At 36.6% G+C, this 18117-nt stretch overlaps 2 protein-coding genes across 7 annotated transcripts in view; both read right to left on the reverse strand.

Annotated features, from left to right (window-relative positions):
• The window catches only part of Nrg1 (neuregulin 1), a 997054-nt gene that overhangs the window by 106283 nt on the left and 872654 nt on the right, over positions 1–18117 (reverse strand). For 5 of the 6 annotated variants that reach the window (XM_076852508.1, XM_076852506.1, XM_076852507.1 and 2 more), the window contains exon 1: positions 4691–5357. The exons of the other annotated variant lie outside the window; for it this stretch is intronic. In XM_076852508.1, coding sequence (XP_076708623.1) covers positions 4691–5357 — 667 coding nt within the window. Of the gene's footprint in view, positions 1–4690; positions 5358–18117 lie in introns of those variants that run through there. 6 annotated transcript variants of the gene reach the window in all.
• Positions 5705–5893, reverse strand: LOC143397410 (uncharacterized). The gene has a single exon (XM_076853455.1). The coding sequence runs from the start codon at positions 5891–5893 to the stop codon at positions 5705–5707; it is 189 nt and encodes a 62-aa protein (XP_076709570.1).

Consider the following 18117-nt stretch of genomic DNA (forward strand, 5'->3'; position numbering starts at 1 on the left):
GTTATTTGATCTATAAAATATCTCTTCCTTCATGCTTTAAAAGGACACTATGAAGTGTTATTAAAAGAACAAGAGAAGGAGGAAGAACAAAGATGCATGACTTAAGACTTAATGATTTTCTGGGAACGCATAAATGCTGGTATGAATAAGCATACAAGCAATCAGCAGAGAAACCTGCATCAAGCACACTAAGAAAGGGAAACAAAAAAGAAGGACATGTAGTTAAATTGATCATGCCAACAAGAAGGTAGTGTATATTTTGGGTGGCTGGAGACTGTTTTTTGTATGTATTTTGTGGCATATGCAAATACAAGTCAGTATTAAATGCAATAAATAAAGTTATATGTGAAAAGACAGGTGAAGATGCATTGGTATCTTAGGATGCAATGAAATACTGACATGTGAAGCCAGAATATCATAATTAGAACAGAGAGAATTAGAATTAAAGGGATTCAAAATATAATTGGGAAGGAAGAACAGGAAGAAGGCTGATCTGGGTATCACAAAGGAATATGGAGGAAAAAATAGAAGCAGAATGTACAGGAAAGAGGTGAGCCATATAGCCATCTGCTATCTATTAGGGAACAGCTCACCCTGGGCAACCCATGCTGTTTTCAAAAGCAAGCTGAATATGGTATGGTTGATTGGATAAAGAGGGAAAAGACTACCACTACAGAAAAAATTAATAAGAGAAAAATAGGAAGGTGAGAAAAAAAAATTAATTTTGGTGATACGAACTATACACACTTTACTAGTGGTCCCACTTAAAGTACCTGTCTAATTGCTAGTCACTTAGACTTAGTCTCCAACTTTAACTCTCTGTAACAGGGATAAAATGTTAGGAAGAAATAGCAGAGAGCCAGAGAAAGAATATGTGTGTGTGTGTGTGTGTGTGTGTGTGTGTGTGTGTGTGTGTGTGTTTAAATTCTGGAAGGTAGGCTACTACTAATTTTCTATTTCTTTTAATTTTTTAGGTTAGTGACTTTTCACAGAAGAATTTTACTAATTGCTTCAATTATTTAGTTCAAATTGAGAATCTTTCAGTTCCTTCCAATTTTAAATGTTTTAGACTATAAACAAACATGGTTAAAGTGCAGAAAAGTTACTTGAAATCACTTCCAAAACTCCTTCAAGTACAATCATGAGGCACTAGGAAAAGGATAAACTTGAACTAAAATGGCACTTTGAAACCAAAGGAAAGAAACTCTTTGGTATGTTCAATCATGTTGATCTTTTGCACATGGTGGTAATTCATATTGTCACTATGGTAATAATGGTCTACCATGAAACCTAATGAAAAGATTTAAGACAAAGCAAAACAAATTTGGCCCAAGGTGAAAATACCAATATATTCTTGAATCTGAGAGTCTATTGTCAAGCTGGGTTTCCCATCCAGAAAACATTTTATTTCAAGATGGTACCACAGTTTCCTTGCTGTATTCTAAACAATCAGTTCTTTAAATTTTTTTAGTCTAAGTTTGCAACCTCCAAAAAGTGTCAGTCTTTTCCATATAAAAAGAGGGTAAGAAAAATTCTAAGGCCTAGCCAAAGAAAACAAATTAATGAGTTGGGTTGGGGATATAGTTCCTTGACCCTGGTTCCATCCCAGCACCCTCCTCTCCTCTAAAATGGTCCAAGTATTATGTGATTCAATGCAAATCAAAAATTTAATTAGTATCACAACAATATAATCTTTGTAGTGGTGAAAAATTGCTAAACACACATAGAAAAACTTCAGAATAAAATATATATATATACATATATATATGTATATATATATATTTACACATACATATTTTCATCCAGTCATATGTTAGATTTCATAATAACTTACATGTCTACATACATTAATGCAGTGAAAACATAAAATTATAAAATGAAAGAAATACTAATTTTGGAAAACCAGACATAGTCATTATACCTATAGGCAATTTAAAATGCTATGATTTGTACTTTTTTTAGTCTAATAAAGACAAAAAAAAACTTGTTGTAATTTAACAAGAGTCATTGAGGAAGGGAATAACTCTAGTATTTATAAAATGAAACCCTAATACAAGGAGATAGATTGGTTTGGGGACTAACACAGCAGACACAATTACTAGGATTGTCCCTCTACTACTCTCTCAGGCTCCAGGATAAAGAAGAATCAATTAGCCTTCAACAGACATGACCTTGAAGGCCACAGCCCTATGTATAATATGCTGAATATGCTGAGACAGAGGAAAATGGAAAAGGAAGCGTAAAGTCCTGAAACCATGGCAGAGCATGTTTCAGATATGATAATGTCATTTAAAAATACAAGTCGTGACAGCTTAGTTCCTGTCAAAAACATGCATGATGAGAGGACAGGCCCAGTTCTTTCTGCAACTGAGCAATACCTAATTGTAAAAAAATATAATTCCATTCTAAGCTTTTTATTTATTTATTTATTTTGCTTTCCTTTATTTAATGGCTATAAGCTTTTAAAATAACAAAAATAACCAATTACAAGTTTCTGAAAGCAAAGCTGCCTAGACTAACCCCTACCCCCGCCCCCCAAAAAAATGAACTCATAATTTTTTTAAGGTACCAGTCTAAAAAAATAACAGTTTCCCACGTAGAGTTTCCTATGGGCTTTAAAATGTTAACCAACTGTCTACTCCTAAGTTTTCAGGAGAAAACTATTTTTCCAGGCTGGTTATCTCTGATGGACTTCAGAATGCTACAGCTGTGTATCTGGCCAGAACTGGCCACAATGATGCTTTTAGGCAGCAGTAAATTTTATCCCCTTATTGCAAATGCCACAAAATCAATGCCCTGTCTTGGGGGCGGGGGAAAGAAAGAAAAAGATATACCAGATGGAATGTACATGCTATTAAAACACTTAAAAGAATTTCCCTTTGAAACAATTTCTTAAAACTTCACAACTACTTTCTAATAAGGTCCTAGATCAGAAAAATATGCTACATATTTCTTTGCAGGATTACATCAAATGACAAAATTATAGAATTTAGCTAAAGGGTTTTCCAAATAACCATCCTTTTTGAGGGGGTCGGGGGTAGGGGCTCATTCAATTGATCAGGAATATTTTCATTAAAGACTTAGATTGAAAATTATGAAGACAAAGAAGTAACCTTGTCTTCACGGTGAATTTTGCTTCCCTGTGCAGGATCTGCACTTGCTTTTTATAGCTTGTCATTTCATCTGGGTATTATTTCCCGGTCACTTTGCCAGGTGGGAAGAGGCAGAGAATGCAGTGATATCTGTCAGACCTTTAATGATGCTTCAGGGATTCCATAAAGATGCAAAGCAGTGTCTGCATAAGAAAGGTCTTCCTAATTACATCTGGGGGAAAAAAAGAAGCTTCTTTTCAAGTCTTTGCCACCAAAATGTTGTGTGTGTGAAAAGATCTTGAATCTTTTCAAGCACATAGCAAGTTATCTCTGTCTTTCTGTAACACACTGCACTACTGCATACTGAACACAATGTCTGAAGGAGGTATTCTTTAGTCTTCATTATGATCTAGAGGGAAAACAGATAGGATATTGCATCATAGATTCTCTACCTTCAATTCTTTTACCTCTGAAAGATTTTTGAAGACATTTTTGAGGAAAAAACTCTGTTTTTTTTACTTTTTTTCTTGTAAGTGAAAATTCATCAATGGTAAAAAGTGATAGAGAATAAAAGCAAAAATATTAAAGGGGGAGGCTATAAAAACTCCTCCCTTCTATATGTAGATATCTAGAATAATCTGACTAGTCATGGTTTCATCCTTTCAACTTTCCATTATAAAACTATCGCAATGCCCCAGTGCAGATGGCATTATATTGTTCTGAATTGTTTTAAGAGCGTAGTCTCTTCACTCACACGTTATTAAACAGGCTGCTGCAACCTGGCAGGCTAAAATGACACATGTCTGAAAAAAATGATGTACTTCACTAATGGAACTTATACTTTAATGACTGCCAAGGAAGCTATTTAAATGTCTGATTATAGGAGACAAAACTAATCTGGGAAAATCCCTTCCTGCAGAATTGCAATGTGTCTTGAACACTGCTCCTGATAAGTGCTCAGTAACCAAAAGTACAAATTGGGTGGGACAGCAATAGTGTCAGGCTAGGGAGAGCTGAGCACTATAAAGACCTACAGACTTGCTGCAGTTTGGGGAAGAAACAATGAAAACACAAAGGTCAGGGAGAAGTGGTGAGGGAATAGGAAGAAGAGATGGAGACAGGTAACGGGCAGTTTGGGGCTACTGGAGGGGAAGAGCAACTTTTAAAATTGGAAAAAGTAAAATGCCAAATAATGCTCATGGGTATATGGAAGCTATATTCCTATTAAATAATAAAGGATGGCCTGATGTTTTAATTTCTAAAAACATCAGAGATAAACTGAATTTAACTTAAATTCAAGCATGACCTTCTGATGCTGAAGTTTTGAATCCCAAATCCCAGATTTAACAATCCATCTAGCGGGAGCTGCTGTTAGAAAACTGATTAATACCAGGAGTTTATACAATTTTTTTTCTTTTACTCATCTCTTCAATACTACCCTGAGCATGAGAGTCACATGATTTGCTCCAATAAAACCATACAATTAAAACCCAAGAAGAAAGGAAGCAGCTACACACTGATTCTAGAGAACACCTCCTGGAAGCTGCATCCCACCCTTTATGCATCACCATCATCTCTCTCTCTGTCTCTCTACTTACAAAGTTTAGGAGCAGTTTGGAGATTAGTTTCTGTTGTTTGTGGCTGAGTTGCTGACTTGGGTGTTCTCACCTCGGGGTTCCGAGTGGTTGAAGGGAAGGGCGGTGCAGTGGATGGCAGGAAAGAAAAAGCAAAAATACGATTCTTCGGGGTTGGTGCTGCTGAAGGTTCAGAGGACCCAGCAGTGTTGCCAACTTGCACTGTAACTTGAACCTCAGTTTCAGATTGAGCCCTAGAGACAGGTGAAGTGTATGCCTTAGATGATACCCACACAGCTGAGGCAGCAGTTGGATCCAGAGAAATAATAGGGTCCTGGCCTAAGCCCCCAGGGTCAAGGTGAGTAGGAGAGTCGTACTCAAATATTTTGTCCACAAATACCCACTTGAGGCCAGCAATGCAGAGGCAGAGGCTGACCAGGCAAGCCAGAATGGGGACAATGCAGATTTTCTCTGAGTTGAGGCAACCTCTCAGGCGATCCGCTTCCAGGCACACACAGCAGGGCACGGCCAGGCCCACAAGTCCAGGGGTTCTCCCATCTTCAGTCTGGGTCTCTGGCATGTCTTCAGCTGCCGGAAGCCCGTCCAGAGATGGGTCTGCACTCAGCTGAGTGGAGGGGCTAGAGGACCTCACAGGAGGCACCTCAGACATGTCTGGGGAATAAATCTCCATCGGCTCACCTCCAGAAGGCCTGGCCTCTCTCACGGTCCATTACCATGCAGAGCCCCCCCCAACCAAATGATACAGCATCTTAGAGGGGGAAATCGATAAGTCGTCCAAGTCCAAGGCCATTATCAAAAGCGAGAGGAGTTCAGTTGGAAGAATAGAGGGGGAAAAAAAGAAAAAAGAAAAAAGAAAGAAAGAAAAGCTTCTGGTAACTACAAAATAAAAGTATATTGTAATAATTCTTTAGCTGTTGTTTCTGGGCCACTTTTCCAGTTCTTTTAAATGCTTCTGCAAACCATCCCGGCTGGTCAGGAGGGGCCAAAATAGAATCGGAACCGTTGATGGCTGGCTAATTAAGTAAACCAGTAGCCCAAACTGAAAGGCATGTTTCTCACCTCAAGCATCTGAAGCTGGTGTCTGCTTAGATGAAGAAAACAAGTGTCATGCAGGAGAAGTAAAAGCAAAAGCAGGACCAGCGGCGGCGGCGGCGGCGGCAGCAGCGGCGGCGGCAGGAGAGGCAGCAGTGACAGTAGCAACAGCATCCTGTTGTGTTAACGCGACGGCTGAAAGAGGCTGAATCATTACAGAGCAGCAGGTGCCTGCCCTCCAAGCATCACTGCAAACAGTAGCATCACAGAGGGATCTGAAGGAAAGCCTGCGGCCAGGAGGGGCGGTAACTCCCTTCCCCGCCCTGCCTCCACCCCCACCCCCCAACCACTCCTCTTTGTCCTTCTTGAGCGCTCACTTTCTTCCTCTGCAGTCTTCCTTCTTCATAGTCTCTTTCTCTTTTTTCCCCTCATCCCAAACTCGTCCTGTCTCTCTCCTCTCTCTTCTCTTCTCTTCTCTTCTCTTCTCTTCTCTTCTCTTCTCTTCTCTTCTCTTCTCTTCTCTTCTCTTCTCTTCTCTTCTCTTCTCTTCTCTTCTCTTCTCTCTCTCTCACTCTCCCCCCTCTCTCCCCACTCTCCCAGCCCCCGCCTTCTATCCCCCACTCTAAGCTGCCGGCTGGTCTGAGTAAAAATCAGTACTGTGCACCCAGCAACACAGGACTGCCAGTGACTTCCTATTTTATCCAATTAGAAGGAATAAAGGCCATCAAATCAAAGAGAAGCAGGCAGGCACCAGTTAAGCTTGGTCCCCATGCACACCCGCCCCCCTTTCCCTTTCTCTTTCTTTCTCTAGAAAAGCAGCCCCAGTCTTCCAACTCCCCCTACCCCCCCTTGCTTGCTCTCCCTCTTGCTGACTCTTTCCTTCACCTACTGTTGGGTCAGGAAAAGCCAGCGATCGATTCTAGCAATCTAACAAAGCTGGGATGGGGCGGGGGATGTAGGTGGGACCTTATGGGTTGGACCTGAGGTTTGGCAAAGTCTGATATCTGATTCCTCCCCAGAGAGGTAAGCTTTTTCAACAGCAATTTCTTCCTGCCTGCTGCTGAGAGATAGCATTGGTTCCCCAGTCTACTCTAATAAGTTTTGTTCACCAGCAGGACTGTTATTACCTAATTTTCAACCAACAGTTAGAAACATTGTTTTCTAACCATGGACAGCTCTGCCTTTAGCCCTTTCTATGATGACTGTGTGAGACTTTATACTGTCCGATGTGAAATGCAGAGTGTTAGAGGATGAGAAGTACTAAGGGAAGGAAGAGAAGCCCCTACATCCCCTTTCCTTAAATTTGCATTTCCCTTGTTCTACCCAGAGCAGGCTAAATTAATGTCAAGAGATTAGGACACACTGGTAAGTAACATAGGAGCAAGGGCTACTGCTTCATTTTTAAATTAGCCTTTCATTGTGATTCCACACTGCGGAGGTTTGAATTCCCTGGATGCTGTAATATATACCACATGTCCTCAGCTATAAAGGCACTGCAAGTATTGAGAAGAGTTTTCAATACAGCATGCCTTTCGGGTTAGGTTTCAGGAGCTGTACCTTACAGTTTCTATGCTGGTTTTTTTTTTTCCCCCTGTTAAACCAGTAGTCATTAAAAGATGAAAAGAAATGCAATGTCCTTAATGGAGAAGGCAGGCTCCTTAGAACATTCTGTTGCACATCTATGTGTGCTATATGCATCTGAACCTTAATGCACACTTCACTGAGACTGGACATCTGAATGGTTTCCAAGGAACCATTGTATTCACTTATGTCAATAGGAGTCTTAAAAAAACTCTCTAAATCTATACTATATATCCATCAAATGAGTCCCAGAAGCCGTAAAATTTGAAGCACAAGTCCTATGAAAATCTGCTTTAAGCACTTTATATTTTGTATAGCACAATTTCAACTCTTTTGAAATATGTTTAAGCTTCAAATGGCAGGAGATAAGAATATTATCATTTCCTTCAATATGAAATTACCCCATAGTTATAAAAGATTTCAAGGGTAGTAATATCTTAAACTGTATTTTCAGTATTATCACTAACAACAAAAGCTGGAATTAATTTGCATAATTGTAACCATAACTATGACAACCTTATGGACAAAATGAGTTATACTTAAGTTCAGCTCTCTATGACCTGCATCTATACACCAATAACCACATTTTAAAATCATTTCTATGCTCATTTTCTAGCTTTACCTGTTAATTTTAAAGTATTGAGAGCTCTCTTAATAAAGATTCCAGTGATGGACAGGAAATTTTATAGTACAGAAAATACTGAAGCATTATGATCTTAATTATCAATATTCATATAAGTATTCCAAAACCACATAAGCAGGTAAAGGTTTAGGCTAAGTTAGAATCATTTATAATTTGTTCAAAGATCACTCAATTTATATTCATAGCAATTCTTCAATTCTGCCCCCAAACCAATATAACACTCAAGTTTGATATTTTGACAGTTCATCTTGGGCATGGTCATCTAAATTTCAAAGACCAAAGTGGAGTATCCTCTAGCCCCAAGTCATACAGGTGAGAGAAGAAACCAAGAACAATAACCCAGAGATGTGAAAATCTGTTGTTAACTTGCACCAATCATAATTACCTCACCTTAATCATTATGAGCTAACATATTGCAGACTGGAGTTGTGGCTTAGTGGTGGAGGGCTTGCCTAGCATTTGTGACATGCTGGGCTCGATTCTCAGCATCTCATATAAGCAAGTAAGTAAAATAAAGGTCCATCAACAACTAAAAGAATGTATTTTTTAAAAAGTTAAATAAAAGAGTTAAATATTGAACAGACATAATAAGCTAGGGGATGTCCCTCTAGTTGTCATATTAAAAACCACCAAAACTTTCAAAGACAGACAATATGTTATACAAAGGCAGGAGCAAAATATCAGAGATAGTGTCTTAAGGGTTGCTACAACTATTCCTTGCCCTGGACTACACAAATCAAACTTTGGGATGAGTGTGCTTGCTCCCTGGGAATGGATTTCATGAACTCCGTGGCACGTTGGCACTGAGATCAGCTTGCAGACAGTCAGTTTCCTATAAAATTGTTTTCTTCTACTAAATTGGAAGATGAATGTAACTGGGGAAAGGGAATAGGACAGGAGGTGAAGAATAAAAGGAATTCTCCATTAGTTCTACCCTGGGGACTAGGAGCCAGAAGTTACCTTTATCCCTTCATCAAATCTACAGCAATAAGTACACGAGGAAGGGTAGCATACATGGGGTTATAGGTCAGAATTGCCTTTGGATGAAACATACTCATGTCCACAGGAAGAACGATAGAACAAACTATATTTAACCCTTAAAGTTCCACTGTAATAAACCCCAGGAACACCCATATTTCCATGTCCTCTTAAAAAGACATGAAAAGAGATAATCTTTCTACTACCTTTTTAAAACCTTCTATTACCACCTTTTTCATAATAAAAGCTACATTTATTTGAGCTCTACCTATGTGCCTGGCACTCTGCTAAGTTCATAGCATACATTATTTCTGATCTTTGCTAATACTATATAGTCCTTATTACCTTGAAAATAAAGAGACATGGGCTCAGGAAATTTAGGTAATTTAGCGATGGAGTAAATGACTAAATAAAGAGCCAAGATCTGAAGAAGGCCTGACTCAAGCTATTTATGCTGAAAAACACTGCTTTTTTCAATCAAAACAGTATATCTATTATGTATTCTTTACATTTCAATTCAACAAGAGAATACGAGAACCAGAAAGAATAAACAATCAAACGTGAATTTTTTACCTTACTATAATTAACAAATTTAAAGGTGCCTAGTTTCCAAAACAAGAGCCTTCTAAAATTTTGCCTACTGATTTCCAGAAGTTATTTATAATGATTAAACATCATTTAAATATGATCTATTTTTAATTTAAATTAAATGAGCTCTTCTATAGTCTCAATTCCAGAACTCTTTTGGGGGAGCTATTTCAATTACATATTGCTGCAAAATAAACTGCCCTGAAATAGCTTAAAATAGCAATCTTTATTATGTCTCACTAGGTTGTTGATTTACTGGGTTCAGCTGAGTGGTTCTCCTGCCCCATTTGATGCCCGCTAGAGACATAATTTGGCCTGAACATTCAAGGTAGCTCACATATATGACTGGCAGCTGAAGCAGATGTCAGCTGGGAGCTCACCTGGAGGTGTCAAATGGCAGACCAGCATGTGGCTTCTCCATGTAGCTTGAGCTTTGCATAGCATGGTGGTTAGGTTCTGAAAGGAAGCATAGGCTTCCAGTCCTGATAAAGACTGGTGTGGAGTGCCACAAGTTATTTGCATTGCATCTTCTTTGTTAAATAATCACAGTGCCAGTCCAGACTCAGGACAGGAATACTAAATGTTGATGGAGAGAGTGACAAAGAGTTTGCTGCCACAACAGGAGAAGCAAATATATGTAAGCCAACCTGGGTCAAGAGGAGACATAGTAATAGAATGGATTTGGAAGAAGCAGGTAAAATATACCTTGTATTTCTGATCCACATTCTTGATATTCCAGCTTCCTTGTAAGTCAGTTTCATTGAAAACAAATCCTCTTATTGCATAAAAAATACTTAAACTCCTCTTCTACTTCAACCCAAGCTAGCTACTTACTTCTGCTTTCATTTTCAGAAGTATGTAGCAGATGAAAAGGGATGATAAATGGCATTTGGGTTTGACCACATTATCCAAGTTTATTTTCTCTTTTGCATTTTTTTTTTGTAGTTTGCTCTTTGCAAAAGTTCCTAAATTTTATCACTTAAAAAAGATAAGATTTATTTCATGGTATATAATATAGAATGATGATAGCAGTAATTTCATTTTTTAAGATAACTAGGTATAAATGGTAATTTATATATTTTTTTTTGCTAATGAAATATGAAATCATGATTTTCACAAGAAAGCTCCAAAGCCCAAAGGAAATTTTAAAATCTTGCTGTTCTATCAGAGCATCAAGTACCAAAATGGACCTGTTAAGACTCTTCCCACCAATCCAAAACATCCCCTCAGCCTCCACGGAGCCCTTCCTAATCTTCCAAGTCATGGATTACCTCACTGTACTATTATTGGGGCATATTTTAACTGTCATGTATAATTATTGAATAATATCTTGTAAAGATACTGACATCTTCTTGATACTAACAATTGGGACTATCAACTTCTGCTTGTCCTAAATCTAGAGCTGTGTTGGCAATTCAACACACATATTTTGCTTGGTTTTATTTTTAATTGAGATTGGATTAAAAATACATAGATTATTGTGCCCCTAACAAATTGGTAGACTTTTTCATATCCATTTATCTAAAATATCATCTGTACTTTCTTTCATATGTTCAACCTTTTAATGTCTAGTTCAAATACTTGATTCTCAAATATGCTTCGATTGTTCCAAAATATGCTTGATGTGAATTTAGCCTGTTCTAGTGAAACACTGTCATTCCAATGATGTTATTACAGATGGACAGAAGTCTTGGAATAAACCAATATTTAATTGTTTTCTGTACTTCTGTCCCAACCAAACAAAAAAGTTATCTGAGGCAAACTCAATCCATATGCTGTTTGATATTTTTCTGCATTATTGACAATGCTAAATGAGTGAGACGAAAGTCATTTCTATTGGGCAGGTATTAGGTATTTTCTGCCCACTTTGAGGAGAAATCAAGACTCTATGTTTTATCCTTATCCACTTAAAAGGTTCTTAGAGAAGACAATTTTACTTAATTTTAAGAATTATTTTTGTGAGATGCTGTATCGGATGCTTGATATTGATTGAAGGTGCTCTGTGTTCTCATTTTGTAACATGATGACCAATTGGCTCTGGCACATTTTGTTCTTTATGATCTTTTGCAATTCAAGATTCAGTGAATTATCTCAAAGATGTGGATGTGAGAACTTCATATAGAAAAATATTTTATTGTATATAATGTTATGGTGAGTTTACATTTATAGTTTACTTTGAAAGAACCTATTAATTTTTTACTTCCCACGAGTAAAATATTTAGTTATAATACCAACTCATTTTGTCTTTTGTTTTTTTAAGATTTTTAATTTGACTTTTTCTTTTGAATTGACATAGACTTTTACACATATGATAGTTCAAAACATATACAATGTATAGTAATTAAAATAGAAATAATTAGCTTTTCTATCTCCTTATATCTTTGAAAGACAGTTTATTTATAATTTTGTACCACCTGTCTTTTAAAATTACACATTTTAAAACTCAATGAAGGTAAGGGTCATGCAGCATTATGATAGATGCCATTCCTGTTCGCCTCAAAATGATTAATTTTATGGTGTGTGACTTTCAACTCACTGGAAAGGATTACAGTGGATCATCATTATGGTTTTCCCTTCTTTAACATTAAATTTTAAATGGAAAATGTGTTATATATGACTAGTTTTACTAGTGTTTTGCACTAAAATAATGAAATTTGGTAATGTGTAAGTTGCCTTTTCAATAGGAAAGACAGGGCTGGGTATGTGGCTTAATGGTAGAGAGCTTGCCTAGCAGGTGCAAGGATCTGGGTTAAATCCCAGCAAACACACACACACACACATACACACACACACACACACACACACACACACACACACATTGGGTGGTGCAATGTTGAAAATATGATAGCACTTCCATCCCAAGCATGTCTAAAGCATATTAAAGATGTAAAAACTGTAATGTTATGGAAAGTCTCAGTTCAAAATAAGTTATATGAAAAAATGAGAAAAGACTTATTCTGTTCGATTTTATTTGCTTAAAATATAATTTCACACTGCCTAACTCCATCCCCTTCCTCTATTTAGGATCTACCACAAGTATGAGCAAAAGCTGTGAGGAAAACAGCAGTTACACTGTATCATCTGTATTTGCTATACATGCTGCTTTTTATCAAATGGGTGATGACTACCACCAGAACATCAGCTCCACAACAACAAGCACTTGTGTCTGTTTGCACTGCTATAACAAGTGAGGTACACAGATGGCACTTAAAAGGCATTTACTGAATGAATGCATCAATATGAAAACACCACCGAAGAAGGATGTATAAACTATGAGAAAACATTTTCAATACATGTATACTGCAGACAGTTTTACTTGTGTGAGCAAATGCAAATAATTTTAGATTATGGTGTTTGGAGGGGCAAGTGAGGGGAGAGATGGGGAGGAAGAAGAAAAAACAAAAGAAAAATTAGAGTGTCTAGTCTGATGTTATTAATGTTCATCTATACCATCTACTACAGCAATATATGTTGGATTAGTTATCTCAAACAAATATCTTTACTTTTATTAATATGCACTATTATAGTTAAGTTCAAGACACAGCTAACAGAGATTCTGAGCTCATTTGTTTTTTTCTTCAAGTCCTATGGCAAATGTAACGAAATCACAAGGAATCATTTGGCCATTGTTCACCTATACATGTGCTACCTAATTTAACAACAAAAAAACAATATGGCTGGGCATGGTGGTGCTCTTCAGGCTGACAGGAGGATTGTAAATACAAAGCCTGTCTCAGGCCCTAAACAACTCAGCAAGAAACTATCTCTAAATACAAAAAAAAAAAAAAAAAAAAAGGCTGGGGATGTGGCTCAGTGGTTGAGTGCCCCAGGGTTCCATCACCATTACCAAAACAGACAAACAAACAAACAACAGAGATACTTTCATGTGCTAGAAAAAATTTTTATTTAAAACAAGGGGAAAATACCTCTAATAACCAATATCGGTTTAATACAAGTTCAGCAAAGTTTCAGAAAATCTAAGTAATTTGTTTGAGGCCAGCCTGGGCAACTTTTCTGTCACTACTTCCATGGATGATCTTTATAGAATTATGTCATGTTTATACTTTCAAGAGGACTGTTTCTACTCAAAAGACTCTATTCACCCAAATACAAAATAAAACCAAATCAAAAGGACTGGGCATGCAGCTTAGTAGTAGAGCACTTAGGCATTAATATTTTATTTAAAGTTTGGTTGCTTGTCAGCTGATTCTATAAACTGATCCCCAAACTAACCCAGAAATGTAGTTTGCATATAGCACAGTATATCACTTATAGAAGATGCTCCAGAAACACGTGTTAATTTGATTTTTAAATCTTCTGCTTAAAATAGAAACTGAGCATGAGATTATACACACATGAGTGCTGTTATGAATTACTCATAAGAGTACAGGCAACTCTAGGGATTTTGAAACTTTGAAGGTATGAAACAAACCCTCAAAACTTACCCAGAATTAAAAAAGCTTGGGGAAAGAAATTACCTCAAGTGTTTTACTTTTAAACATGGTCCAAATTTCTAAACTTGAAAAGACTTCAGCCAGAAGAAGTATCTAATGATATAATTTTTCTCAAAGTCTACACAGTTTCTTCTCCCTGTTGCTGATCAAAATGAAAATATAAAGTTGCACCAAAGCAACGGGTGTGAGGGAAAAGGAATAAAAACATATGCAGTTTCCAGAAGTGATTTTGCATTCCAAGTGAGTCACCTAACTGGCAGGCAACTTTGTTGTAAGGTCACAGCCTTATGATGCTTATAGAAACTGAAATATACCATTTAAAATGAAATGCCAGCCTCACATTTTTCTGCTGCTTCTCAGCCCAAGGGGTGGAAACTTTTCCTACATTGTTATAATTTTTATTACTTTAAAAATATGAGTTAAAAGTCATAAGATAAAAATATCTTAGGATTTGACCTCCAACTCAAACTTTTTATCATAAACCACACAAGATATTGCTATAATAATAACAGTTTAAGAATGATATATTTTCTATTTCAGAAATTAATTTGGAGCAATACTAATTTAATAATAAGACCAACTGAATTCTCAATAATAATTAGTTTAAATTTTTCATGGGCTGAATTTTGAAGCTAAAACAGACCTTACTCATGAATTTAATTTTATGCAAGAAAAAGAAATCCCCAGCAGGTAATAACCTGCCTGAAATCATGTAGAAATTAATTTCAGAGTCAGGACAAGAATTTAGGTCTATGGGTCTTCCCTTTCAATTCAAATCCACCAAAGACAGCTCCTTAGTTCTGTACTGCCAATAAAGGTAAACCCATTTGATTGGACAGTTTAGATTTTCTGTCACTACTGCCATGGATGATCTTTATAGAATTATCTCATTTTGATACTTTCAAGAGGACTGTTTCTCCTGGAAAGATTATTCTATTGAATGCTCTCTTGACCGTTTATGGTCACAATTTTATTTAGTCCTCTTTCTGAAAAATATTCAGAGGCCCATAGTCATATGTAGACTTACTTATTCAATAGTACTTTAACAAACTAAGGTGCACGCCACACCAGGTATGGGCTAAAGAACCCCCAAATTTTCACTGAGATCAGGCTGAGGATTAGTAATTACCTAAATGACAGAAATATTCTGATTAGCTTGACTACCTACATGGCAGGGCATAAAATAAACTCTGAGGTATAGGAAGTATAATTTCAGGGAGGCTGTCTGTCACCTCAAAACCAAATCAGCTTATCATTGTTGCAGTGGGTCAAATGCATACTATACCAAGAATCATGATTATCTCAGAATTGGAGAGCCTGGGTTACTTTTATTTTTTATTTTTATGTTTTTAATTTGGAGAATTACCAGACTCGGTGGGACAAGGTAAGCAGTCACTGATTGTCAGGGACAGAAAAAAGAAGAATGCTGATGACTGAATTATACTCTCAAAAATAATGACTAGAAAACTTCAGTTCCCAAAATGATGGATTATTCAAGAGAAACATATTCTCTTTGCTGGCACAATCTATCACTGGCATATTTTTTTAATGTAGTAAGACATACATATCTGGCATTCTGGGATATTTTGGGGTAAAATATCCTCGGGTAATATCAATTACTTGAAAGTCCATCAAAAAATAAAAAGTTGGTGGATACACCAATGAGTGGACAATTGATAAAACAAATACAGGAAAATTGTAGTTGTAAAATTCAAATTGTTTACTGTCTAATTCATTCAAATATCAATAAAAAAATGTTGGAAAATTTTTAAAAGGTATTTTCATGACAGTTTTGGGGCACAACTATATGAGAGAAAACAGCAATTTTAGCATAAAAATTCATTAGCTTTTGCCAAACAAAGAAAACAATCCACTTATTCCACATTTAGTAACCTACACTTTGTTACTTCCCTTCCTCTGCCACATCTCTCTCCTATGCCCACAATCGCCTTCTCCTACCATTTTCCTTTTAAGGAACTGACTTTTAAAAGAAAATTTAAAATTATAACACAGATAAGCGATTCAGATAATTTGGACCATTATCTAATGGCAATGAAGTATCTTTATATGACAAACCATTAACTGCTACAGAAAATCTTAAGAGCTTTCTGCGCAACCCCACCCCCCAGTACCATTTATTTATTGGAAAGGGACTATCCTTAATGCTATATGTCAATCACTAGGGAACTAAAACATCTATGAATAATATGAACAGGGAAAAGGTTAAGTTTACACTACTGACAAGATCAGAAGGGTTGGGTGGTAGGCTTCAGGCTGTCAAAACAAATAGAATCCTTAGATTGTTCGGGGCTTTCCCAGGCTGCAGGTATCTTTCCCAGGGGTCAAATGGTCAATGAACTCTGTGAAGCCAGAGGTTCTGAGGAGAGCTTCTTGACTGCCGCCATTTCCCACCCAGTTATGCATACAGATATTTTATATAGTATTAAATATGTATGATGCAGAACAAAGCCCCTCTAAAAGCATCTGTATTTAAGTAAATCATATCACTGACAGCAAGAAGCATGCAGAGTAATTTAACCTAGCAGGAAAAGTACTTCTTTTACATATCACTGCAGTGCAGAGAGTTCCAACCATATGCTTCTTTTCTGCCTGCACATACTTCCCATAAGAAAGGAAAGGCTTAACTTAAATGATTCAAAATGCTTTTTAGACAGATTTCTAAAATGAAACATAAATCTAAAGAAGCACTTCTCAAACTCTTCCCTGAGGCTTAGTTATGACCTTAGTCACAAGAGGTCAGACAAATAAGCCATCCTCAGGTGACATCTTCTTAGGGTTAAACACCTAAATTTAACCCACTCTCCTGCATGTCCTTCCAAATGCTATCAGTAAGCTGCTCACTGACATAATATAAAAGGCTTCTAAGAGGTATCTATGTACAACTACATCACCCTCTTTCTTTTTAACCTCCAAAAGACTTCAAAGGAAAAAAATAGGGGTGGGAAACATCAGGGTTCATTGTAAGTTAAATTATTGTTACCTACTCATACCCTAAAACCATATATTCTAATGTGATAAGTACTATTAATTAAGCAGTTTCCCAAGGTACCTAACTAAGCATTTGGCAATGCAAAAGAATAGCAGAGAGAGCTCTGTAACTTTTTTTAAAAGGGCCACAAGAGTGTAAAATATTATAAGTCATCTCATATATAGAATTAGGTATACTCCAAGAGACAGGTGATTTTTTTATAATAACCTATGACTGGAGAAAAACTATGTTGAATGGGTATGAAAATAATTATCTTACTATCAGAAAATCAAGGTTAAATGCTTGAGTTGTCCAGCTCAAAATGAAATGGCATTTCTGTAATTCAGCCAACATGCAGCAACTAATTAGGAAATTTGCTGTTCAGCATTAAAACTATCTTTTTTTCATAAGCTGGAAGGTAAAAAATGCAATAACCTCAGGATGTCCTAATTTTTAAAAGCAGGTTTTAAGTTCAACATATGAGATATTCTAAAAATAGCTACCATCTCTAGAAGACCTAAGATATATATTAAATAATAGATATTAATTTATTTAGTTCCCCATCCACCTACCCAAAAAGTGTTTAGTAAGTGGCTTGTGTGTGTTCCAGGCATTGTGCTGTGACTTATAGACTTTGTAGCAATTAGTTAAAATAATTTCCATCCTATTAATCTCTATTTTCTCTAAAGTAAAAAGTGAGATCTGCAGAGTGAAGACATGACTTAAATTTTGAGAGTGGTGAGGTTAAATCACCTTTGTAAATGGAAGGGAAGGCTGATTTTGAATAATACGCAGGTGAGACACTGTCAAATAGAACATATGCAACAGTCCTCACAGTCAGGCTTCAAAGGAAGGGATATTATTTCCATTTTATTTTACATGTGGGAAAAGTAAGGATTAGAGAGAATACAAAGGTAAGCTGCAATTACACAGCTAGGAATTGATGAAGCTGAGAACAAAACCATCTGACTTCAAAGACCATTTTTCCTACAACTGCATAATGACTTTACATTGCATTAATTACAGCACCAATGGAAGAAATAAACTTGAAAAGGAAAAAGGATATCAAATTATATAAGGTAAAATTTTTGTTGAGGTCTTCAAATTTTAATTTGAACTTAAGATTTAAATGGGGGAAGAAGGAGGAAAAAAGAAAAATAAGAAG

This window comes from Callospermophilus lateralis, chromosome 4, assembly GCF_048772815.1.
Source record: "Callospermophilus lateralis isolate mCalLat2 chromosome 4, mCalLat2.hap1, whole genome shotgun sequence".
Classification (NCBI taxonomy): Eukaryota; Metazoa; Chordata; class Mammalia; order Rodentia; family Sciuridae; genus Callospermophilus; species Callospermophilus lateralis.